General features: G+C 42.9%; 1 protein-coding gene across 1 annotated transcript in view; it reads left to right on the forward strand.

The window, feature by feature from the left end:
• Nucleotides 1-1,399: 1,399 nt before the first annotated feature.
• Nucleotides 1,400-21,295, forward strand: part of med13a (mediator complex subunit 13a) — a 70,966-nt gene continuing 51,070 nt past the window's right edge. Inside the window, exons 1-2 of the mRNA XM_085469425.1 lie at nucleotides 1,400-2,025; nucleotides 8,441-8,675. Of these exons, the coding sequence (XP_085325551.1) occupies nucleotides 1,960-2,025; nucleotides 8,441-8,675 (301 nt within the window). The 5' untranslated portion in view covers nucleotides 1,400-1,959. The remainder of the gene's footprint in view (nucleotides 2,026-8,440; nucleotides 8,676-21,295) is intronic.

Raw genomic sequence — 21,295 nt, forward strand, 5'->3', positions numbered from 1 at the left:
CAGATGACAACTACCATATACATAGTGATGCAGAAACAAAGGCTCTCTAAAAACAGATAACCTTAAGCTTGATGCACACTACAATACACAGAAGACAGGGACAAATGAGTTAACTGGGTTTATTTTGCATACTGTTTGCAGCACTAATAGAAATCCTTTTAATTTGGCCCAGCACCAACTTGGATCCTGGCTGGATGAGATCAGAGGTGCAGGATTTAGAAGTCTATCTAGATGTCAATCTATTACTCTGTACTTCAGACAATTTAAAGTGGAAGTTCTTTAAAGCTTTTCTTACAGAGAAGAATTTGAAAAGAACATACAGTAATTACCCTGCTCTGTGTACTGTAGTTGGTGGTACTCAAATGCAACTCTTACTCTTATTTGGAAGGTAAATATTTAACAGCCACACTGCGGTTCAGTATTTTGGCACTGGTGCGTATCTCAGATATCACCCCCTGAACCCTACCAGGGCTCCCTGTCAGATGGTGTGATGAGTAGAGATGTGGCCTTTTTATAGTGAGCGATGTATTTGCTTGGATCTTACGGGTTCTCTTATTTCAAATCTGATGAAACACCCTACAGTGTAACTTTACTCTCTCTTTGATTGGGAATTTGTATAAACAAACAGCATCCTTAACGACACACTTTAGGGAGACTGTGTGGAACATCCTCTGCTATATTGCAACGGCATCAACAACGATTTCTATTTCATTTATTCATGAATTGAACTTTTGCTTCTTACATCTCTTTCACGTGTTGCATTCCTGCAGTGCAGCGCCTTATAAATATGAGATTTGACTGCTTTCATTTCGTCGCTTGAGCTACACAATTTTTAACTACTGCTTTGAATAAAGTAAAAAAAAGAATTCGCATCAATTCTTTTTGGTCGTGCATTTCAATTGCAAGTGCAACATCACATGCGCTAGGTGGTGCACTGTGTAAGTGAGCAAGTTTATAGGGTTTGATCATTAGTAACAAAATCTGTTGCTCAGTAGCGCCACTTGCGCTGGCCCAGCGGCAATACCTATCAGTCTTGTGTTATTACAGCCCTCATGACCACGACAGTGTCAAATCAACGGCACTAAAAGCGAAAGTCGTTGTCGGGACTTTCAAAGTAAGACGTCCATGAGCGGTAAAAAAAATTTTGCAGGCTCTCTTTTGACATGTTGCATGTAAAAAACAAACAAATGCATTATTTTAGTGAATAAATAGAAATCCCACATGCAATAATTATAGTGTTCAATATCTTTTTCATAACCACGTGTTTATGATATTACTGCAATTGTGAAGAGGAATAATTGCATGCTTTTATTTTTCCGGAAGTGCACCTTACTGTCTGACGCGTGTCTGCACGTGGACGGCTAACTTGCCAAAGATTTGACCACGAATGAGCCAATAGGCTGTGGAAGGCAGAGTTGTCCCTGTGGCCGCCATTAAAGAAAGGAATCCATGAATTCAAATGGAAACCAACAGGAACCGAGGCTGAAATAATGATCGAAATAATCGTTAAAATATAGGCCGGTGCCAGAATTCGAGAGGCTGCTACAGGATGTGTTTCGATTTTAGGCTAAATTTTGCGATGGAGGAGTGAGACAGGACGTTTTTATTTTTTTAAGCGGAGACCGTTTTAGGGCTAAGGGGGAGGGGGAGAGTTGCTTCTTTGCTCTCCTTTTCTTTTTGTTTTATGAACATTTTTCGCTTCCTTGAACGTGGTTTTACTGTGTGCTTTTGACATGTCGACTTAAAGACCACGCTGTCTTTTTTATCCGCTTTTATCCCCGGTGGGAGGAAACTGTAATCGGAAGGTTGTTGAATTAACTATCCTCCAGCCAAATGTTAGAAAAAATATTTCTCGCTGATTAAGCCTGTACATCTTAGAAAACACCGATCCGCAAATTCTTTTTATTTAATTTCCCGGGAAGTGAAATGATGGAGAGTTGGATTTCGCAGTGAAGAAGGATGAGTTCTTGTTTTGTACCAAACGGGGCCAGCTTGGAGGATTGCCATTCCAATCTATTCTGTCTGGTAAGAGATTTAAAACTAAAGGAAAGCAGCCATTTTTAACTAGCTGAACGGGGGCTAAGCTAACGCTAGCCACAGAGGCATCAGTTGATAGCAGCTTAGCTAGGCTTACGGCCCTGTCGAAGCTGACATCGTTTTAGGACAACAAGGTGTCCCACTTTGCTAATATTACCGCGTACGCTTGTTATTTTAGTAAGTTTGGCCCCAGGTGTGACCGCTTGCCTATTATAATCTTCTTTCCATTACATTTCCGTTTCCCAGTTCACAAACAACACACTTGAGGTTAACGCCAGTGGCTTGCAAAGCTTCATTTACTTTATGTCATAAGACCCATACACACATACAGAGCAGCATATAGTCTTGTTAGCACGGAAATAAATGTTGTGCATTTTACTGCCAGAGGCAGGACCGTGCTGCCCTGAGTGGAGTTGTAGCACTTTCTCTCCTTTCGCCTCAGCGCCTTGTTTATTATTAACTTGCTGCCTCGTTCTCATTGCATTTCCACTGTGTTTTATCGAGTGTTGACCCGTAAACCAAACATTTCATGGACTTCAGTTTGTGGCGTTTAGTCAGAGTCTGACGCTGTGGTGCCTTTGAATACTATTTTCTTTCCCGTGTGTGTGTTTGTGTGGCACTGACAACTCCTGGATGAAAGAATGTCGCTGCCCAACTTGCAGAGCCTGTCGATAGAAACACGCCCCTTAATAAGTCTTGTCTCGAAAGCTCTTTCCTTTTAACAGGCATGTTACTGATATTACCGCCGCAGTTGTCTGTTTGCAACCACTTATCTATTATGTCATCATCTTGTTTATTGGTGGGTTTAATCTCCTTGGACCTCATTTTCTAGTATTCACACCAACTAGGGCACAGGCCCCAGGCTGATTATATAATCTGTGGCATTCATCCCTGGGCACTACATCACACGGGGAAGCTACACACCTCAGCTACACCTAACGTTCTACACCTACCACCACCATCAGCATCTTGCCAGTTGTGGCTAGTTGGCATCACCCTAAATAGTTGTGGTTATGCTTCTAGCAGCTCAAAGCTCCCCAGTATTCTTTTAAATCCCGTGCACTAAGAGCCAGTCGTGTGGTCTACAGTCTTAGCCACAGCAGCAAATGTAAAGGTGCTGCTTGAGCAGAGCGTCTCTGGGATAATCAGGAACACGGTCTGAATGTGTTTGTTGTTGCAGTTAATTGGCTTGTCAGCAGGCTTAACTCCAGTTTCACTTGTAGGTTAGCCGAGGAGCACAATGTGCTCGTCTCCAACCGCAGGAAATTGTTAATGTGATTGTCAAGTGCTGAAATGCACCCTTTAGAAAAAGGAGACTTCTTTTATAGATTAAATGACATAGAAACCACTCTGTGGTGCAGTGGCAAGGCTGCAAAGTGCATAGATTGTGACTCAGTTTGTTAATGTTATTATTAGTTATTATATTATTATTACATGAAAACCTCAAACAAGAAGTGAGACTACAAGTGCATCACAAGTAATTCTGACACAGAATCTAGCATAATAACAGTTGAGTGAAATATTACACTGTTCTTACCACAAATTGACACAGCTGTCCGCCCCCTAAAGGTAACGTTTTGCTGCAGAAAATCCCCACTCTCTCAGTACTGCTCTGTTGGGTCGATTGTGTGTGCTGAACTCATAATTACAATGTTTACGACAGCACTTGAAGGCAGCGTTGGCTACAGTATACAGGCGAGATAGAGGCTGGTAGTTGTGGTGCTGTGCCTGTCTGGCTGACATTTTCCTGCACACTGAGACTAAGCATAACACCACTGCTGTTATGACTCACTTACTGAACAGACTCCACTTTGTGGTTTTATGGTGAAAGAATGCGAAGACTTTGTGGTAGTCTCTCCCCCCCGTTCATTTTTCCGTGGATACTCTCCTCTGGAGTATGATACTACTTGTTGCATGCTTTTTCTTTCTTTTTTCTTCTTGGCATTTTTAAAGTGGGCTTACTTGGAATAACTCGGAGTGTAAGGTAAATTTATCTGTTCCTCCACTATGAAACACAATTGCAGCTGCCTTGTTGTGAAATTTATAGTTGGACCTGCGATACATTTATGAGCTGGAGAAGGCTGTAAACTCTAAAGAACCACTTGGCAGAGATCTTCCTTTCAGCGATGTGCATCAGTTGAAACTGATTGAATTTTTGCATTCTCCTGAACTCGAAATGCAAACTCACACTTGGTAGTTTCAGGTTTGTTTCCTGACAGTTAACGGTGGGAGAGGGGCAACAGGCAGGAAGAGGGACTTGCTATAAAAGGAGCATATGTGGTATGATTAGTGAAGCTTCACCTGTTGCTTGTCTCTTATCTTGAAAGGCATCTGCTTGAACACAGTGTTCCCATACCAAGAACCAGAACTCTTAAGTTGCTGGAGGGAAGGTGAGCAGCTGGCAAAAGCAGGGGTCATAACCTCCCCTGAGCAGGCATCACCTCAGGCAAACTTCCTGCCTGTATCCACTGGCTTTTTGGCCTTAGCTTCCCTCGTAATGCAGCAGTGTGATTTTTCTGGTTTGGCATATGAAAGACAAAACTTCTCGTGACCCACATCGCTTACGCTGCCGGGACATCTGTATAAGCTGCTGCTCACATACCTGAGCATTTACTAAGACACAGACGGGTGCCTGAAATGTTCAAGGCACACTCGTGCACACAGCCGGGACAGCATGAATGTTGGAAGGAAATACAGATATCCTTGGCATCCCCTGTTCTTTTTTTTGCGCACACACACAAGCTGCAACTAATTTATTTTGAAAGCACAGACAGAACAATTGCAGAAGGCACATTTATCCTTGATAGAGCAGTCTGCCTGTTGGATATTGTTGATGGGAGGCAAAGTACTGATGTGTCCGGCCTTCAGTCTCTTGCCTCTTAAAGCTCAGGACAATCTAAGGACAAAGGGAAATATGTGGTTTGATTTAGTACACTGTCACATGTGTTTTGTGTCAGGTTAAAGACTGTTATGACAGCTAAAACAAAGCAGGGAAACAAACTGTAAGCAGGCTGACTGAAGGTGTCTACATTTGAACTACATGAGTTGCAAATGTAATTTAACACCAGTGTAATTCCTAACTGATGTAGCCAACTGTGCGTCTGTGCACCCTGAGAGATTACTTGTTTAAGAAACAGGTTGTATAAAAGCCTTTCACATGTTGTTTAAAGGTTGCGCGCAACTCAAACAACAGAACGTCGCTGGCAGGCAGTGCTGCCGAGAACTTTATCACATGCACACAGAGACGATTTGATCATCTATAAATGCAAAGATGGACTTTTAGCATTTGATGTTGTGGTGTTTGAAGAATTATAATTTACATCAACACATTTTCATTCGTCTTCATTGAGTCCATCCGTTATGAATCAGCAGTAGAAATATTTGGCTTACTTCCCGTCTAAACAAAGCAGATTCTGCTTGACATCTTGCAGGAGGAGACGGGTTTTTATTACTAAGTGGCTTGAGACATTTTCTCATCCAATTCTTCCCAGTAAGCTTAGCGGGTACAGATGTGTCGATAAAATAGAGCTGCTTTTTGTGGTCTTTGCTTGGCAATCCTATTGTCAGTGGAATAGACCAGAGGAACTCGTCGGTACAGTATTTACCCGAGTAGCTCGGTCGATGTTACGTTAGGGTTCAAGTCAAAATTTTTCGTTTATTTCTTTTGTGTAAGAAAATGTGTCCACGGACAGATATGAAGCCATAGCAGAAATGTTAACCATTTGCTAAGGGTTCACTTAACGCGTTGCATAAGTTGTCCTACACTGTGCACAAGCTTCATAAAACTCAGTCTCCTGTATTCAAGCAGCCACCGTAGTTTTTGACTGACAGCATTTCACTGTTGAACCAATTCACCATATTTTCACCTTCTAGATAAGGATGAGGCTGTGATAACATTGACAGCCCTGTTAAGTTGTTGCATTGTGTAACAGGGATCATTTATTGCAAAGTAAATAAAAGAATAGAGGAGGCTGTAGCAGTTTGATAAAGTTTCCGTTAATCATAAAGTCACATATCAAGGTTTGGAAGTGTCAGATTTAAAAAACAAAAACATGCACAAAGGCAGGCAGTTACTTTTTCACTGAAACGATTTGTGTGTGTGGTGTTTTTAAGTTTTATTATTCTAAGTTGTAATTTGATTGCATACTGCACATTAACTGCAGTACAAGAAAGTGTGTAACAAACAGCTGATGGCTGCAACTGCAGAGTAAGATGAAAATGTTCTGTTTCATTCATTCAAGCAGAAGCGTTACTCAGTGTTTTAGCAGTGACTTTGGCATTAGTAGGTAAATCTCAGAGCCACACTGGATGTGGAGAGTTAACCAACTGTTTAATCTTCTCAGCTGATCAGTTTTTATGCATTTAAGTGCAACACGGTATAGTTAAGCCTCTTTTTTTAAGGAACTTGTCAGAAATACATTTTCACTTAATTGACTAAATATTAATGATCTTTATTGTTTTATTATAGATTACAACCGCTTAATTGCCTGTGAATGTAATACTTATGTGAAAGAACAGAGTAGGAAGTGATCAGATAGAAGAGCCCTGTAGCCACTATGTAAATTCAGGGAAGGCTTTTTATTGCTTGCTTGCTTAAGATAACTCAGCAATAGCAAAATGTCAAGGTAATGCTTATTCCAGTTGTATTTTCAGTGTTTCTCCATAGACGGCTCGACAGTTATTTAAAAAAATATCACAGGAAATATTTCAGATGGTGCAAGTATCTGGAAAAGATAATTATACAAACTGTATTGGCATTAATTCAGTATAGAAACTTGTCTGAGTAACGGCTGATGTACTGCGACCGACTTGCAGACTGTGTGCAGCACATAATCACTTCTAAATGTGTGAAACCAATATGGATGAGTGTGAGAGGCCTGTAATAAAATCTGTAGTGCACTCAAGACCAAAACCTTTTATATGGTGAAATGCACAATGCCATGGGGGACAGGCCATGGTCAGTAAGCTGATGAGGGCTGTTCACTTGCTAATTGCCTAACTGTACTGCCTATGATCTGGTTTCACAGTTAACCGTTGTCTTCGCCCTCCCTTTGCATTGTGTGCACAGATGTTTCCGAGCGAGGTGCAGGTGTAAAGAAGCGCTTCTCGCACTCCAGCAGGAAGGAGCAGCCTAACTGCTGCAGCTCTGTTACACACAGTTGTACACAGACTCATTTCTGCTGCTTAAATCTTGGAGTTTGTCCTCAGCATGTGCAGCTGCTTTGAATTCCCCAGGAGTCTGGTTGTGCATCAGAGACCATGGTGTTTTGATCATACACATGACTATAAAGCAACCTTGGGCTTTTTTGTGTTTGACTCTCGGTTTAGTGGTCGAGCTTGTCTGTATTTGAACAAGCAGCCAGGCTGTTTGTTGCATGTTGTATCATATAGCGAGCCTTTACAGGATTCATGCTTAAACTGATGTTTTTTTTTCTGCTTGTGGGTGGAAATATTCATGGTGTCTTGATCTCCTAACTTCTTGTTGTGATCCAACTCGGCCCCAGCTGACACAACACAATGCCTCCCTGTCCCAGCTAACACCATAACGCTAACACCACTGCTTGACCACAACCGCTGGTAATCACTTGCTCTGGCTCAGCGCCTTTGCACTTGAATTAGGACGTCCCTTGAACTGTAATGGCTTAATTGGTTGAATATACAGACAGACAGCTTGCCAACTCGGCCAGAACGAAATGAAACTAAATGGTGGGAAGATGAACAGTCTGTGTTGTCGAAGATTACTTAAAATGATGTGCCCCTAAGGCATTGTGTGTATGTGTATTTTTTTATGGTAGTTAGCACGTGTGCATGTGTTTAGGTAGACATGGGTAGTCAGTCAGCGCTTGGGTGATAAGCTGCAGTGCCAGCCAGCAGCAGAGCGTAATGTTCCTGTTTTAACACTTAATAACCCCACCAGTGATTTACTGCCTATGAGGCTTTTTCCTGTGTGTTTTGTTCTCTTTATAAAAGCCAGACAGTGTTTATAGAAACCCCCCCCCCCCCCCCCCACACACACACAGTACTCTCCAATAATGAGGATTAAGCTGGTGAGACCACATTTACCAGCATTAGTTTTTTCCTGTGAGTGTTTCCAACATGTCTTTCATGATCGCAGCTGAAACATTAAGTACAAGATCTTTTACAGAAACAGTCGAATGTCCCACTTTGTTTGCGGCTGTTTCTCGTTTGCGTCTGTAGCGAAATGTTTTCTCCCTCACAGTCTCGACAGCATGGGGTGTTGTCAGGATAGTTAGGGGGTGAAAACCCCCATAAAAGAGGATTAATACTTACTCTTAACACTCTGCTCACCACATGTTTCCTCAGAGGTGCTGAGTGGGTCCCAAAGCAGCGACTCTGCACACTAACAGTTTCTCCCCCCCCCTCTCTCTCTCCTGTCTTGCAGGCTGACTTGACAGGGATCAAATGGAAGAGGTTTGTGTGGCAGGGTCCCACCTCTGCACCAATCCTCTTCCCGGTGACGGAGGAGGACCCCATCCTATGCAGCTTCAGTCGCTGCCTGAAGGCTGATATACTAAGCGTGTGGAGGAGATGCCAGCAGCAGGGTCGGAGGGAGCTTTGGCTCTTCTGGTGGGGTGACGACCCAAACTTTGCTGATCTCATCCACAATGAGCTTGCAGGTGGGAACTCTTTTGCATACACAGAAGTGCCATTAATTAGAATAAATAAGCAATGCATGTTACATTTACTGTTTAGGTGCATTGCATTTCTGCAGCTTCCTCTCTCTATGAAGGTCGGAGTCAGTTATAGGATAATAGCCAGATTAGTACCAGAGTTCAGAGGAGCAGGGCTGTTTGATAAAGAGATGCCCCTCACAGTTTAAGAGCAGTTCATTTACACTACTGCAGAAAGATGAACAGATAGTGTGGCAAGTTGTTTGGTTTTTTTCTTTTAGATGATGATTGAGTACAAGTGGAATGTTCTTTTATTTTGTCAGAGAAATGACTCAAGTCAAAAAGCCATTGTAGGAATATGAAATTCTACTTCTGCTGCCTCTGTCAGACTGAACCAAGGTTGCATAGCTAAATGAGTAATGGCTGTAAAAGATAGCAGAAAGTGTCGAGGACTCGCAGCTTGTGTAACAGAAGCACTTGAACATGCATCCCCCTATCAAGAAACGTTATTGGTTGTACAATGAAAAATGATACAGATGTCACCGCTTGATTGTCAGGTAGGCACAGGGGAGGTACGCTGAAAGTGCGAGCCTCAAGCAAGTGTCGCTATCTGTGTAATCCAACACCTCCGTAGTGCCCCCACCCTTTGCCCTTCTCTGACTGATAACCCAGCCAGCCAGCCAGACTGGTAGTGCCAACATCTGCAGGGCTAACTCCCTCTCCCTGGAGACACTGGGCATCATGCTGTGTTATTATTACTTGTGTGTTTAAAACAGGGTTAACATGTCTGAGTGGTCCTAGGCTGCGGCTAAGGAATCAGCAGCTTGCCTTTTGGCTCGAACAAGCAAGTTGGAAGTCACATGTCACCGTTTTGCACAGGGTTAACAAAAAAGGAAGAAGGTATAAGAAGCAGAGCAGGGGCAGCCATGCAGAAATGAGGCACATGCACCCCCACCCCTGACCCTGCTCTGCTTCTTATTTAACTTTTTTTTAGTAATAGTACAATTACTGGTGGAAGATGGGAAAAGGCCATCTTTATGCATGCTCTCTGCCATGTAGATTGCAGTTTGGAGTCTGAGCTAAATACAGCCTGCCTGTGACCGACCCCCCCCCCTTATTATGGGACATTGTGCCTGAAGTAGCCTCAAAATGGGAGCTGAAGGCTGCAATGGGCAGCACATTTAACTCTTAACAGGTCCTGGTAGTAACCCAAAGTGTTTGGCTCAGGTCTTCTGATGTAGGCTGCTGGGGTCACTGCTGTGTTCTGGCTTTGGGCAGATTAAACATATTTAGTGTTTCAGGAGATGGATATTAGGTAATCAGATATTGTCTAGAAAACCTGGACTGGTATTTTTCCTTCCAGGTATTTTAACACCAAAAGGATGAATCATGTTTTTGCAGTAGTCTCGGCAGCTCGTCTTTGAGGTGTGGTGTTATTTGAATTTTTAATTAACCTCCATTGTGCCTTTTCCTCTTGGGACTAATCTTGACACGGACAGTCAGAGGCTTTTTGCACCGTCCTTGTCTTTGGGTCTTTTCGTGGGGCTGTGACAGCTCTGTACCATTAATGCCAGTGCTGAGCGTGTGAGCGCTCGCAGCAGTATTCTCCTGAACAACAACTGTTGCCACTCAGACAAAAGCACCTCATTGCCACTGGTATAAGTGGAAACCAGAGGCTAATTCCGTTTGAAGTCGGAAATCGGAATCTCCGAGTTTTCGGTCAGAATTTACAACAGGAACACCCGATCAAGTCGTACTTCCTAACGGGAAAGTCAGAGAAGCCGCATGAACCCTGACTTAAGAGTCCAAGATGGCAGCAGTGCATGTAAACATTAGTGAAATTGTAAAATCTGTAGCATTACTGCCGTTTATGTCTGACTGGTTAATTAAGACACACAGAGCACTAACCAGCCTCTCTCCATCAACGTGCTGCAGGAGTGTTGTACTGCCAGCATGAATGGCTTCACCCTTCTGAGGAGCAATGTCAGTTTTCCTCGCTTTCCCGACTTTTACTATGGGAATGCACTTAAACTGAGAATGATGTCACTTCGAGGCAAATGGATTGCTTCAAATGAAACACTTTGTCAGAAGTTTTCTTTGGGGTTGCAAATTCAACAAGTCAACCCCAAATTTCTAAAGCCACATCTTTCCAAACTGTTGCAGCATCTTGTTGCAGCGTTTTATAACCCACCTGTATATCTCTGCGTTCCTGTACTGACGTATCATAAAGAACCGACGGGATTGTACGCTCCCGTCTTCAGCCCAGCGCACGGTTACATAAATTGCTGCGCAGGAAAACTTCTCAGTTCCCAGATTAGAGGTTTTATTCATTTCAGCTCGCAACAGAAAGTCAATTGAATGTTAATAAAGTAGAAAGTGATCATCCTGAACACCAGGACACCAGCTCGAGCTGAGTGTGGGTCTCTGGGCGGGTGTCCCAGAGGAAGCAGGGTGCTGAATGAACACTTGCTTGTGTTTATGGACTCTTCGGGGTACCCTCCCTGTTGAGGTGTGAACCAACCTGTGCATCCAACCGGAATGTCACAACTGTTGTCGCCTTTTAAGCGCCTCAAACTCTCTGTTGTCGTTCTCTTTTCTTTGGTTCCTGGCATCTTGGGAATTTGAAAAAGCTTTATTTTCTTTTTGTTTTTTTTCCCAGCCTCTATTTTTTTTTTGTCTTTAGTGCAATGTTGGCGGTAAACATGAAAATCCGCTCTTGTCCTTTCATTTCAGCAGCTGAAATGGCGCTTGCTCATTCCCCCACACCCTCCTTTCCACCCTCATTAGATTAGCAGCCTGTGAAAGTCTTTTAATTTTGAGCAAGTGCCATTTCTGTATACCAGTGTGCCAGTAATCCCTTCTCTCCAGGGAGATGAGGGGAGAAGGAGCGAGCCAGAGAGATGGGAGTAGTGAAGGGCGGAAAACTTAAGGGATCTTTTAACGTCAGACTCTTAATCACCATTGAAGGAATGTAAGGGGAACAAACCACCAAGCCCCTTTTCCACACTGTTGGACAACCCGCGTTGCTTGCACTTACACAACGAGAAAACTAATTCTAATCTTCCCCTGGCCATGCACAGAAATTATTCCCAACAAGTGAATGCCATTGCTGAATTAAACGCCCCCCCCCCCCCCCCCCCCCGCCCCAACTGGGTTAGTATAGGCATGTATTCTTATGCAAATGCAGTGCTCTCTTCATCGTCGTCTCCCCCTCAAAAGCTGGTGGAGTCTCCTGACCAGGGGCAACCAGAGCGAAAGATAAATGCCTGCCTTTTCCTCCTCTCAAAGACCCACTGATCTTTCTTCTTTTTCCTGTTTTGCATAGAAATTAGGGAGTGGATGTCTGTCTGTGAGGGTAATTGCTCCATTGCACATTTGTCCTCAGTCTCCACTAGCTCGCTCAGGTCCTTTTTCTCTGCAAACTAAGTCCCGCCGAGGCTTCTGCTGCCAGCAGCCTGACACCACGTTTCTCTGGGGTGATTCCAAGTTCAGTGTTCCCCCAGCTGAACGTGACCGTAGAGTTGGTGGAGCTGCACTCACATATCAGATTTTTACATTTTTACATTTCCATGTTACGTTTAAGCTGAAAAAAATAGACAAAAATTCTGAAGATTTTTTTTTTAAAGAATAACTGAATAGTTCAGTTTAACTTCAGTGTTGCTGTATTATAATAGCTAATGTCTGCCTCTGAGTCGACAGATTTCAAATTGAAATGATCTGTTTCTGCTGTCCAGAACGGATTATCAGCGGCCCCTCTCTGCTTCGGTCATTGGTGGCCCCACATCTATTCATTACTGGGTGCTGGGTTAGATCCTTGAAGAGAGGAGAGACGATGGGGGCGGGGAGGTTGCGTTTACAATGCCCACCTCCTCCGTCAGTTTGATGATGAACACACTGAGACGTGTTCAGTGATGGAGGGAAGAAAAGTGCAATTTAGCAGCACTCTGTGGGCTTGTTTTTGCACTGATCATCTAACAGTTGTTTAGCTTTTTTTGCTGTTACGCTGTAATGTGTTTGTAGCTTTGCCAAACTTTTGGAGAATTTTCTTTTGTTGTTGTCGTCTGATGACTTTTGTCTGTGTTTGAATCAAGGATGAAATCAAAACAAGCCTGCTTTGCACCTCAGGGCAGAATCTCCAGTTCCAAAGGGCATATTTCAGTAGTCGGTGAGGGTCTGTTAGCTGAAAGTTTCACTTTCTCACAGGTCGGCCTAACCCCACCCCCCCTGTGAAGATCTCTCGACTGCGTATTTATTGAACTGCCCTCAGATCTGTGACAGGTGCTCTGTTTGAAGCACGTCCTGCAGAATACAGATGCATGTTGACAATATTCACAAAATTCAAATATTAAGTGTTTGAATTACTGTATTTCCCAGACTACAAAGCGCACCTGAATATTAGCCGCACAAGCTAAAATCAGGGGAAAATCCTGTTTTGTACATACATTAGCCGCACCTGACCAAAAGCCGCAGGTGGTTCAATGTTGACTTATCATATGTAAGAGTAGAGCTGGGCGATATGAGATTTTTTCATATCACGATATGTTTTTTTCATTTCAGGCGATAACGATATCTATCACGATATAAGCCAAATAACTATATTTGTAAGATTTAAATGTGCCGTTGCTCACAAGTAAAATGTGAAATAATCAGCAGCTTGTTTTTATTTAAATATTTATTTCCCATAATAAGTTCAACAGGGTAGATGTACTTAAGGAACATGAGACTTTTTCAGATAAATAAAGGCAAATATTGCAAACTACACAAAAGGCAGCCGCTAAAGCGTTTAAGTTTCAAAATAGAACAAACGAAACAGACTAAATTGTCAATTCCACTTAGAAACAAAATATTAATTCTAAAAATAAATCTTAGTTTGTTTTACAGAAGAACAGACAAAACTGACTAACTTTTGTCAATATCAAATAAACTGAGAACTAAAAGGAAATTCTCAATCTCTCCTTGTTGTATAGCTGAGCTTTTCAAACAGTTTTAACAGTTACTTTAGTCTGACAAAAGCCGAATGACGAATTAGCGCTTCCAGTCAGAGACTGAGGCTACGTCCACACGTACACGGGTGTTTTTGAAAACGGAGATTTTCCGTTTTCGTTTTAAAAATAATCCCGTCCACACATAAAGGCAGAAATGAAGGAAAACGCTGCTATGAACATGCCAAAGCAGCAGGTGGCGCTAGATTCCTAACCGTGCAGAAATGTTGGCCAATCAGAAGTCTAGAAGCCTCGGTGGGAAAAAGTAAACAAAGCTGGGGCATAGAAGCAGAACCGAGTCGTATGTGTGGAGGGACAGTAACTGTGTGTATATGTAAGCATGTAAACACTGCAGAGAGTAGAATTAACAGTATTGTAGAAATTCATTTCACCGAAACAATAACGTGGCGCACAGTGTGACGCATGCACCAGTTTATTGTATTTCCAGACTTGCTTTCGGCACAATTTACAGTGCACGCTACTCTGTTTTTTGTCAGACTTGAAATAGCCGAAATACCGTCACACTATGGAGCTTCTATGGCTCTTCCGTTCGACAATCTCTCCGGCGTTGGAACCATCATCTGTTTTCTCTTCGGTCACGCTCGGTTGATTTTTCTAGTCGGCACACTCATTTCCTCCATTACCCGCTGGCTGCTTCCCAAACAAACACACGTGCGGCTTGGCACTTGTGCTGTACGTAACAAGTCACGCGACGTGACGCTGCGGCTGTGATTGGTTCGGCTCTGCGCTACTTAGTTTGGATTGGCTGTTCTTTTTATTTTTTATTTTATTTTAAGAGGACAAGAGCGGCGAGGTCTATCGCGATAGCTTAATTTCTCTATCGAGTAAAAGTTATATCGCGATACATATCGTTATCGTTCTATCGCCCAGCTCTATGTAAGAGAATATGCACAAAGCGAATTGTCAGGAAACAGATGGCTGTTTGGAGACACACCCCTTTTATTAATATTTTGAAAAACAAGTTATGGGTACATATTTGCATAACTTTTTAGGTATATGTACAAGTAGCGGTAATTACAAGTACGAAACATGTACTGTGCTTCATAAATGAGTAACAAATGTAGTACATAACAATAACCTGCAGCAAACCAGAAAAATAGATTCGGCCTACCTTTTAGGCTCAGGTTCAGCGACACGGCTTTAACAAGAAGAAAAGTCAGTCATTCACCATCTTTCTTTTCTTCCTGCGCACTAAAACCACCAAAGTCCTCTTCTCCAGTGTCGGATACAAACAGGCTCAGGATGGCTTCGTCATCCACCCTCAGCTTCTCTTCTTCGTCACTTTCAAAACCAAACAAATCCTCGTTGTCAGTGTCAGAGTCGAACACCCTCAGAAGGGCCGTGGCGGTGTCCTCCTCTCCATCATGCAACAGTCCAGCCCTTCGAAATCCGTTGGTGATCGTGGATGTTTTCACACTTTTCCACGCTGTCAGAATCCACCGGTGGAGTTGAGCATAACTTGCTTTTCGCAAGTTTAGCGCCACTCGTCATCCACGCCTCCCGCTGAACGCTACTTTGAAGTTTGTTTTTCGAGCTGCTTGTACGGCACTATGTTGCCTGGCGGATGGACATGTGACCAACATACCACTCTTGAACCCCGATACTGTGTGTCTGATCACATGCCCTTCCGCCAGGCAACGTAGTGCCGTACAACAGCGGCACAAACAAAACAAATCGTCTTACGATATGACAAAAATCACGGACAATCCAGAGAAAAACCGCACCTGACTAAAAGCCGCAGGGTTCAAAGCTTGTGCAAAAAGTAGCGGCTTATAGCCCGACAATTACGGTACACTCCCTCATTATTTAAGTACCATTGATTCTTTAAACTCCCCATTGCGAGTTTAAAGGTTGCCTCTGCTGTTAATTTTTTGTAAGCCATTAATTAGGGTCATTTTTTTTTTTACATTTTTTACAAAGGTAAATGTGGGATGTTTCATACATGACATATCACCATAAGACTTTGTAATCTAAAGTGATTTTCTTTGAGATTAAATTACAAATGAGTCCAAACAGATGCTGTTGGTTACTGACTTGTGATTGGTTTAAAGCAGGGCTTACCCTTTTGAAATTGCTCTGTGAGCTGATTTATTCTGTGTGTAGCATGCTGATGCGTTGCATGTGGTAGCCTATAAGTGACTTTTTGCAATCTGAATTAGACAGATGTGTTTATAAAAGCAACGCTTTTATTAGATTGAGTAAATTTCCGTTACATTAAGCTCAGTCCCTCATCATTTTTTCCTTGCGGTTGCCTGGTTTGAAAGACGTGGTTGAGACTTGCGTCGGTCTAGGATCATATGCGTACATAGCAGTCATAGTCCTGGCACAAAAATGACGAGCCATCCGTTATGTGAACGTCTGACTCTGTGGACTAAGATTCTCACTTGGATAGTGACAGAGGTGATGACACGCAACACGACTTGTGATGCAGATTCAGTCCCACGATGATGTAAGGCCAATTGTAAATGCTGTAGCCCAGTGGATGCCCCAGGCAAGGATTCAGAAAGGAGAAACGCCACTCACTCTTTTAGAATTTCCAAAAATTATTGAGGCGGACAGCCCGTGAAAGTCAGACTGAATTTTGAAATCTCCAAGCTTTAGCTGTAAACATGAACAAAGAGTCCACGAAGCTTTGAAGTGGAGTGTGGTTGGCGTACAATTTAGAAAGGAAACATTGTTTCTTTTTCCTTTTTTTGGGTTGTGTGATTGAAAGTTAATGTCCTACAGATACTTTAAAAGTTGCATTTTGTATCTAATGATGCTATAAAGGATGTTTAATGGAAATACTTCTTGATTGCTACCAAACACTTCTGCCCACACATGCGGTAGATTTGTTGAGCTATACGCTGGGGATGTATAGTGGAGATTATTAGTTACACTTGGTTAACCCTAATTTGGGCTTTTTGGTCCCCTCTTCCTTTAAAGGTGGTTCTACACTCGAGTGTGTAATGCAGAGATTGATGAATAGATAAACCCAGAGCAGGTCTTATGGAGAAAAAAGTGGAAGAGGCCGACGGCTTTTTGTGCTTGGGGATCAATTTTCCAGGGCTAATCTCCTGCCTGTGAACCACCCTCCGCTTTCCTCTTTTCCTCCTGCTCCATCTCCCTCGGCCGCTCTCTCTGATGGATCTCCTTTGGCTGGCACGGCACAGGGACTCGGCCATGCATGCAGCTCTGGCCCATGGGTGCACTCTTCCCTCTCTTCTCTCTCAATCCCTCTTTTCCCTCTCTGTTCAAGAAATATTCATTAATTAGTAATGGAGACTTTACAGAGCACTGCTGGTTCTCTCTTTCCTTGCAGATAAGGATGAATAGAGGGAGAAAGTGGAAAGAGAGGAGAGAACCTTTTGGCCAGACTTGGTTAGAATACCCCTGAGCACAGTTGATCACAAGCCATTAATCTTGCTGTTTAATGACTGATTGCTGCCCTAATTGCTTATATACACAGTTGAACATATGTGTGGGTGGGAGAGGGGCCTGTAACATATATAAATACCTTTGAGATTGTCTAATGTGCAGCACATTTTGGTGCTTTTTGGTTTACCGCTACTTCACCGGTTACTCTCGTTGCATCATAGTAAGGAGAAAAATGGGCCAGGCCTCACTCTTTTTAAAAAAATTTTTTTCACCCTGCAGTTATAATTGGTAGGTTAAATAGAAGCGCGCTCTCTGTAGGGACAGAGGATGAACTTAAAACTTTTCACTATGTTTAAATTGTATCAGTCACATGAGACTGATCTCAGTCAAGTCAGGTGCAGTTTAACAGCAAAGAATGTGAAATGTTCATATTTAACCTTTAAAGCTGGCCGAACGTTTGCTTCAACTCACAATGCCCTTCTCTGTTTTTGTAAACACAGAGGACACGCCTCATCATCTGTGATGGCCGAGTTTCTGCTTGTCATTAATTTATGTTTCCTCTGCAACAGTTAAAGCTCTTTCCAAAAGCCTTGACAGTCTCTGGCAGGTTACACTGAGCTGAACTAACATTTTTAGTGCTTTTTATATCTGAGCGACTCGATATAAATGGATTGCTAGCATAGCAACATTAAGACAAAACAACAAAACAGACTTTTAATCTCCTACGTCAGCCTAAGAGCGATGGAGAATCTTCAAGTGTGTAGATGTTAATGGGCCTCGGACAGTTTGGCTCGTGGGGCAGAAAACTTTGCACCGAGCGGTTCGGCCCTTGTGTTCCAGCTTTTTTCAGTCAGCTTGTGTTTCTTTTCTATAGAAGTAGATGTGAGTTTGCCTGATACTGATGAGCTGCTGTGCTTCTGCCTAAGAGCTTTTATAAAGGTCAACTCATCTGGGTCTGCTGCACAGGAGGCAGAGACATGAAAGTGTCCTAACCATCAGCTGAGCCCATAAATCTTTGTTTAAATGAGGCCACTCATCTTTCACCCCCATGTGCTGACCACCGCCCACCACGCACCACATGTGTGCTCGTTGATCTGCCAGAAAGCTGGAATTTTGGACAAGTGCACATTTATCATGGTTTGGGAAATATTTCGAATATTTTTATTTATTTTCAGAGTCATTTCCAGTCAAAGATGCCAAACATTTTTCAGATGGGAGGATTTGATACTTTGTGTCCTCTAAAGTGAAGCTGATGTGTTTGAGACTATTGGGCTGACGTGAAAACGAGCAAATCGGTTAAATAAATGTAAAGGAATATTTTTATAAATAGTGATTTGTCAGTTAAGTGAGAAAATATTATTGCTTGTTCCATCTGGTGTTTGCTGGAACAGTTCAGTGTGTTCTGCAGCTCGTCACCTTGACTGTGACCTTTGCACGCTGTGAAGTGGATGGATGTTAAGTTACTTCAAGTGTTGGAAGTTTAGTTTCCTTCCTTCCTTTTTTTGTTTTTAAATGTGATTGTGTCTTTTGGTTTAGAGAGGCGGACTGGTAGATTTTGAGCAGAAAGTTATTGTGTCTGTCTGTCTGAAGTGTATTGCAGCGGGCATTGCATGATGAGCACGAGGTCGTTAAAAACACTTGAAGCAAACCAGATGTCTGTTTAAGAGCTACTTGGCGCTGGAGGGAAGGGACAGGCGACGGGGAGGAGGACGAACGGGGCAAATGTGGGTCTTGGCAGAGAAAAGCAAATGGGATAACCATGGCGGTCTTTACAGAGGAGGCCTGAAATGGGACTGGAGGTTTAAGCACTTACTTTGATGTTTTCACGATTTTTCGTCTTTTGAACATTATCGGTCTCAATGATCTGTCTCTCGAATCCTTGATTTCGGCCTAAATCCTATTTTGTTTTTCCCCCTCAAGTCCTTTCTTTTAATCTGCCATCAGTGCCTCAGTTAGTCGGCTTTCTTTTCTTGCTGACTTTTTGCCCTCTCGCCTGTAATACCTCTTTAGGATGGCCTAAAGACCAGATGCTAAATCGCTGAAAGCAGGCTTGTGTTAAGAAAAGGTCCTTCTTGTCTGTTTATGTCCACATTTTCTAGAAAGTTAATGGCTTTATGTTGTTGTTAAAATATTTTTAATCCACTGTTAGCGTTAATTTTTAATGGGGAAATTGTTTTCCTGCCCATTTCCTGCCTTTGCCGTACTTTTCAGTGTTCCTGATCTTATCCCCGAAGATATGTGTGCACCTGATGAATTAGTTTGTTTCTCTGAAAATCGTTGGGAACATAACCCCTTTACTTGGCAGCTAGCCTGAGGGTGTTTTTCTTTTGCTTGGCTGTAATGATTTAAAGGCTAGCCGGAGCTGAAGTTGACTGGATTTGATAGTGTTGGTAATATTTTCCTTCTGAATTGGGCGTCTTTTACATGGCAGGCAGATGTTGCATCCTTGCTTTTCTGGAGTTGAGTAAGCTACAAGCTCTCAGCATCTTAAACCTGCCAAGATGGCATAGAGCCTGTCTCATTCAAAAAAGGAAGCCAGTGTAATTTCCCATGTGAATAACCTTGCAATCATTTTCATTTAAAATGTCGTTACCTGAACTCGCATTAGAACAGCAAGCCAAGAGTTGGCTTAATAATTCAATAAAATTTTGATTAACTTGCTTCTGGGCTGACTCGTACCGCTCTGGCACACGGCGAGCTGACGTGAAGGTGGGTAGGTCACACTCGGTGTTTGTTTCGACTGCGCTCACGCAGAGACGGCACACTCGGGGAGATGTTTGCTGCAGACTTGACTGAAAGGAGCTTAAGTGCTATAAGATGTGAGCAGTGGCTGTTAATGAGATTAGGTCGGCATTCAGGCCAACACTGAATGTGAATCACAAAGCAGCTCTGATATGGGCCCGATCGTGCATTTCTTCATCCAGCGCGGCTAGATGGAGTGTAATGGGTGTCTTGTTTTATTTCAGTTGGACATGCAGACCAATTAAATACAGTCCTGTGCTTTTACGAGTAGTACAGCATCAGGTGAACACTGTAGCTAGGACATTAGGGCATTGTACTTTCCCAATACAGTGGGCAAAAATGATGTCTCACCACTGGACAACGAAGCTCTCTGATTCTCTTATCAGATTTCATTTGTAGCAGCTGTGTAAGTTCCTTCATAGAGAATAACAAGGGCAGCGCTTTTCAAATTCTTTTGCTGCCTCCAGGTCTCCACAAAGCTCTAATAGGTGAAAAAAACCCACACCTGACTTTTTGTACCCGAAGCTGTGGCATTACGCTGACACGTTGCTGTTGTATCGTAATCAGCCTACGGTGATGTCATTATCTCTTAAGGAATTTCCTCTCGTTTGTTTTCATTCCTGAGACGTCTCTTTCTTAAAAAGCTTTCCACGATAAACATTACGCCCCATCAGCAGAGTGTTTACAGCTGCGCACGTGTATCGCGTGGAATCGGCGATTACTTTTCAGGAAGAGTTTGTGAGGAGGAGACTTATTGGCAGGTGAAAGCAGCGCAGGCATCATCTTATTATTATAGGTGGTTTGAAGTAATAATTCATGTCACTGAGATGTGTAGTAAATTTGTCAGGTCTGAAAGCAAATGGTGCTCGAAGTAAAAAGTGGAAGGGACAGAATCAGTGCATGAAAGGACGAGGAGTCGAGAGGAGGAGGGGGATTCAGGTGCCAAATCATCATAAGGCTGATTCAGCGTTTGCATGCAGGAGCGTTTCTGCCATGCAAAGGAATGTTTTAATTTTAATAACAGTAAGAAAGTAGATGGGCGTATAAATATACTGGACCGATAGTGTTCACGTGTGCAACATTCTGAGCAAGACGATATTTAGTAAAGTCACTTTGCAGCATGCGTGTAACATTTAAGTTTTACTCTTTGCCTGAGACCAACTTGGGTTCCTACCTGCTGCTGTTTATGGGCGCACTGAGCGAGTGAAAAGGGAGTTGTTGGAGTCTGGAGATCCCTGCTCACCAAGAAACGGCATCACACACAAACTGTTTTATTTAAGGGGGAACTGGTGGACGTAATGGTCACAGACAGTGAATAGCAACGTGAATACAGCAAACATCTGCAGTGAAGTCTCGGTTTTTCCCCAGTGACCTGAAAGCAAAACCGGAGTACTGTTGAACTGTGAATTGTGCTCTTCCACTCCTGAACCCTGGTACTAAACACAAAACATCTGAAACCTCCACCACCTGAAAGCAGGCAGCGGCAGCAGGTTTCCACTTAACCGCTCCCTCTCTCAGTGATCG

The sequence above is a fragment of the Copadichromis virginalis genome, linkage group LG10 (assembly GCF_057382275.1).
Source record: "Copadichromis virginalis isolate Kocher_CV1m ecotype Utaka linkage group LG10, C_Virginalis_male_GT1.1, whole genome shotgun sequence".
NCBI classification, from domain to species: Eukaryota; Metazoa; Chordata; class Actinopteri; order Cichliformes; family Cichlidae; genus Copadichromis; species Copadichromis virginalis.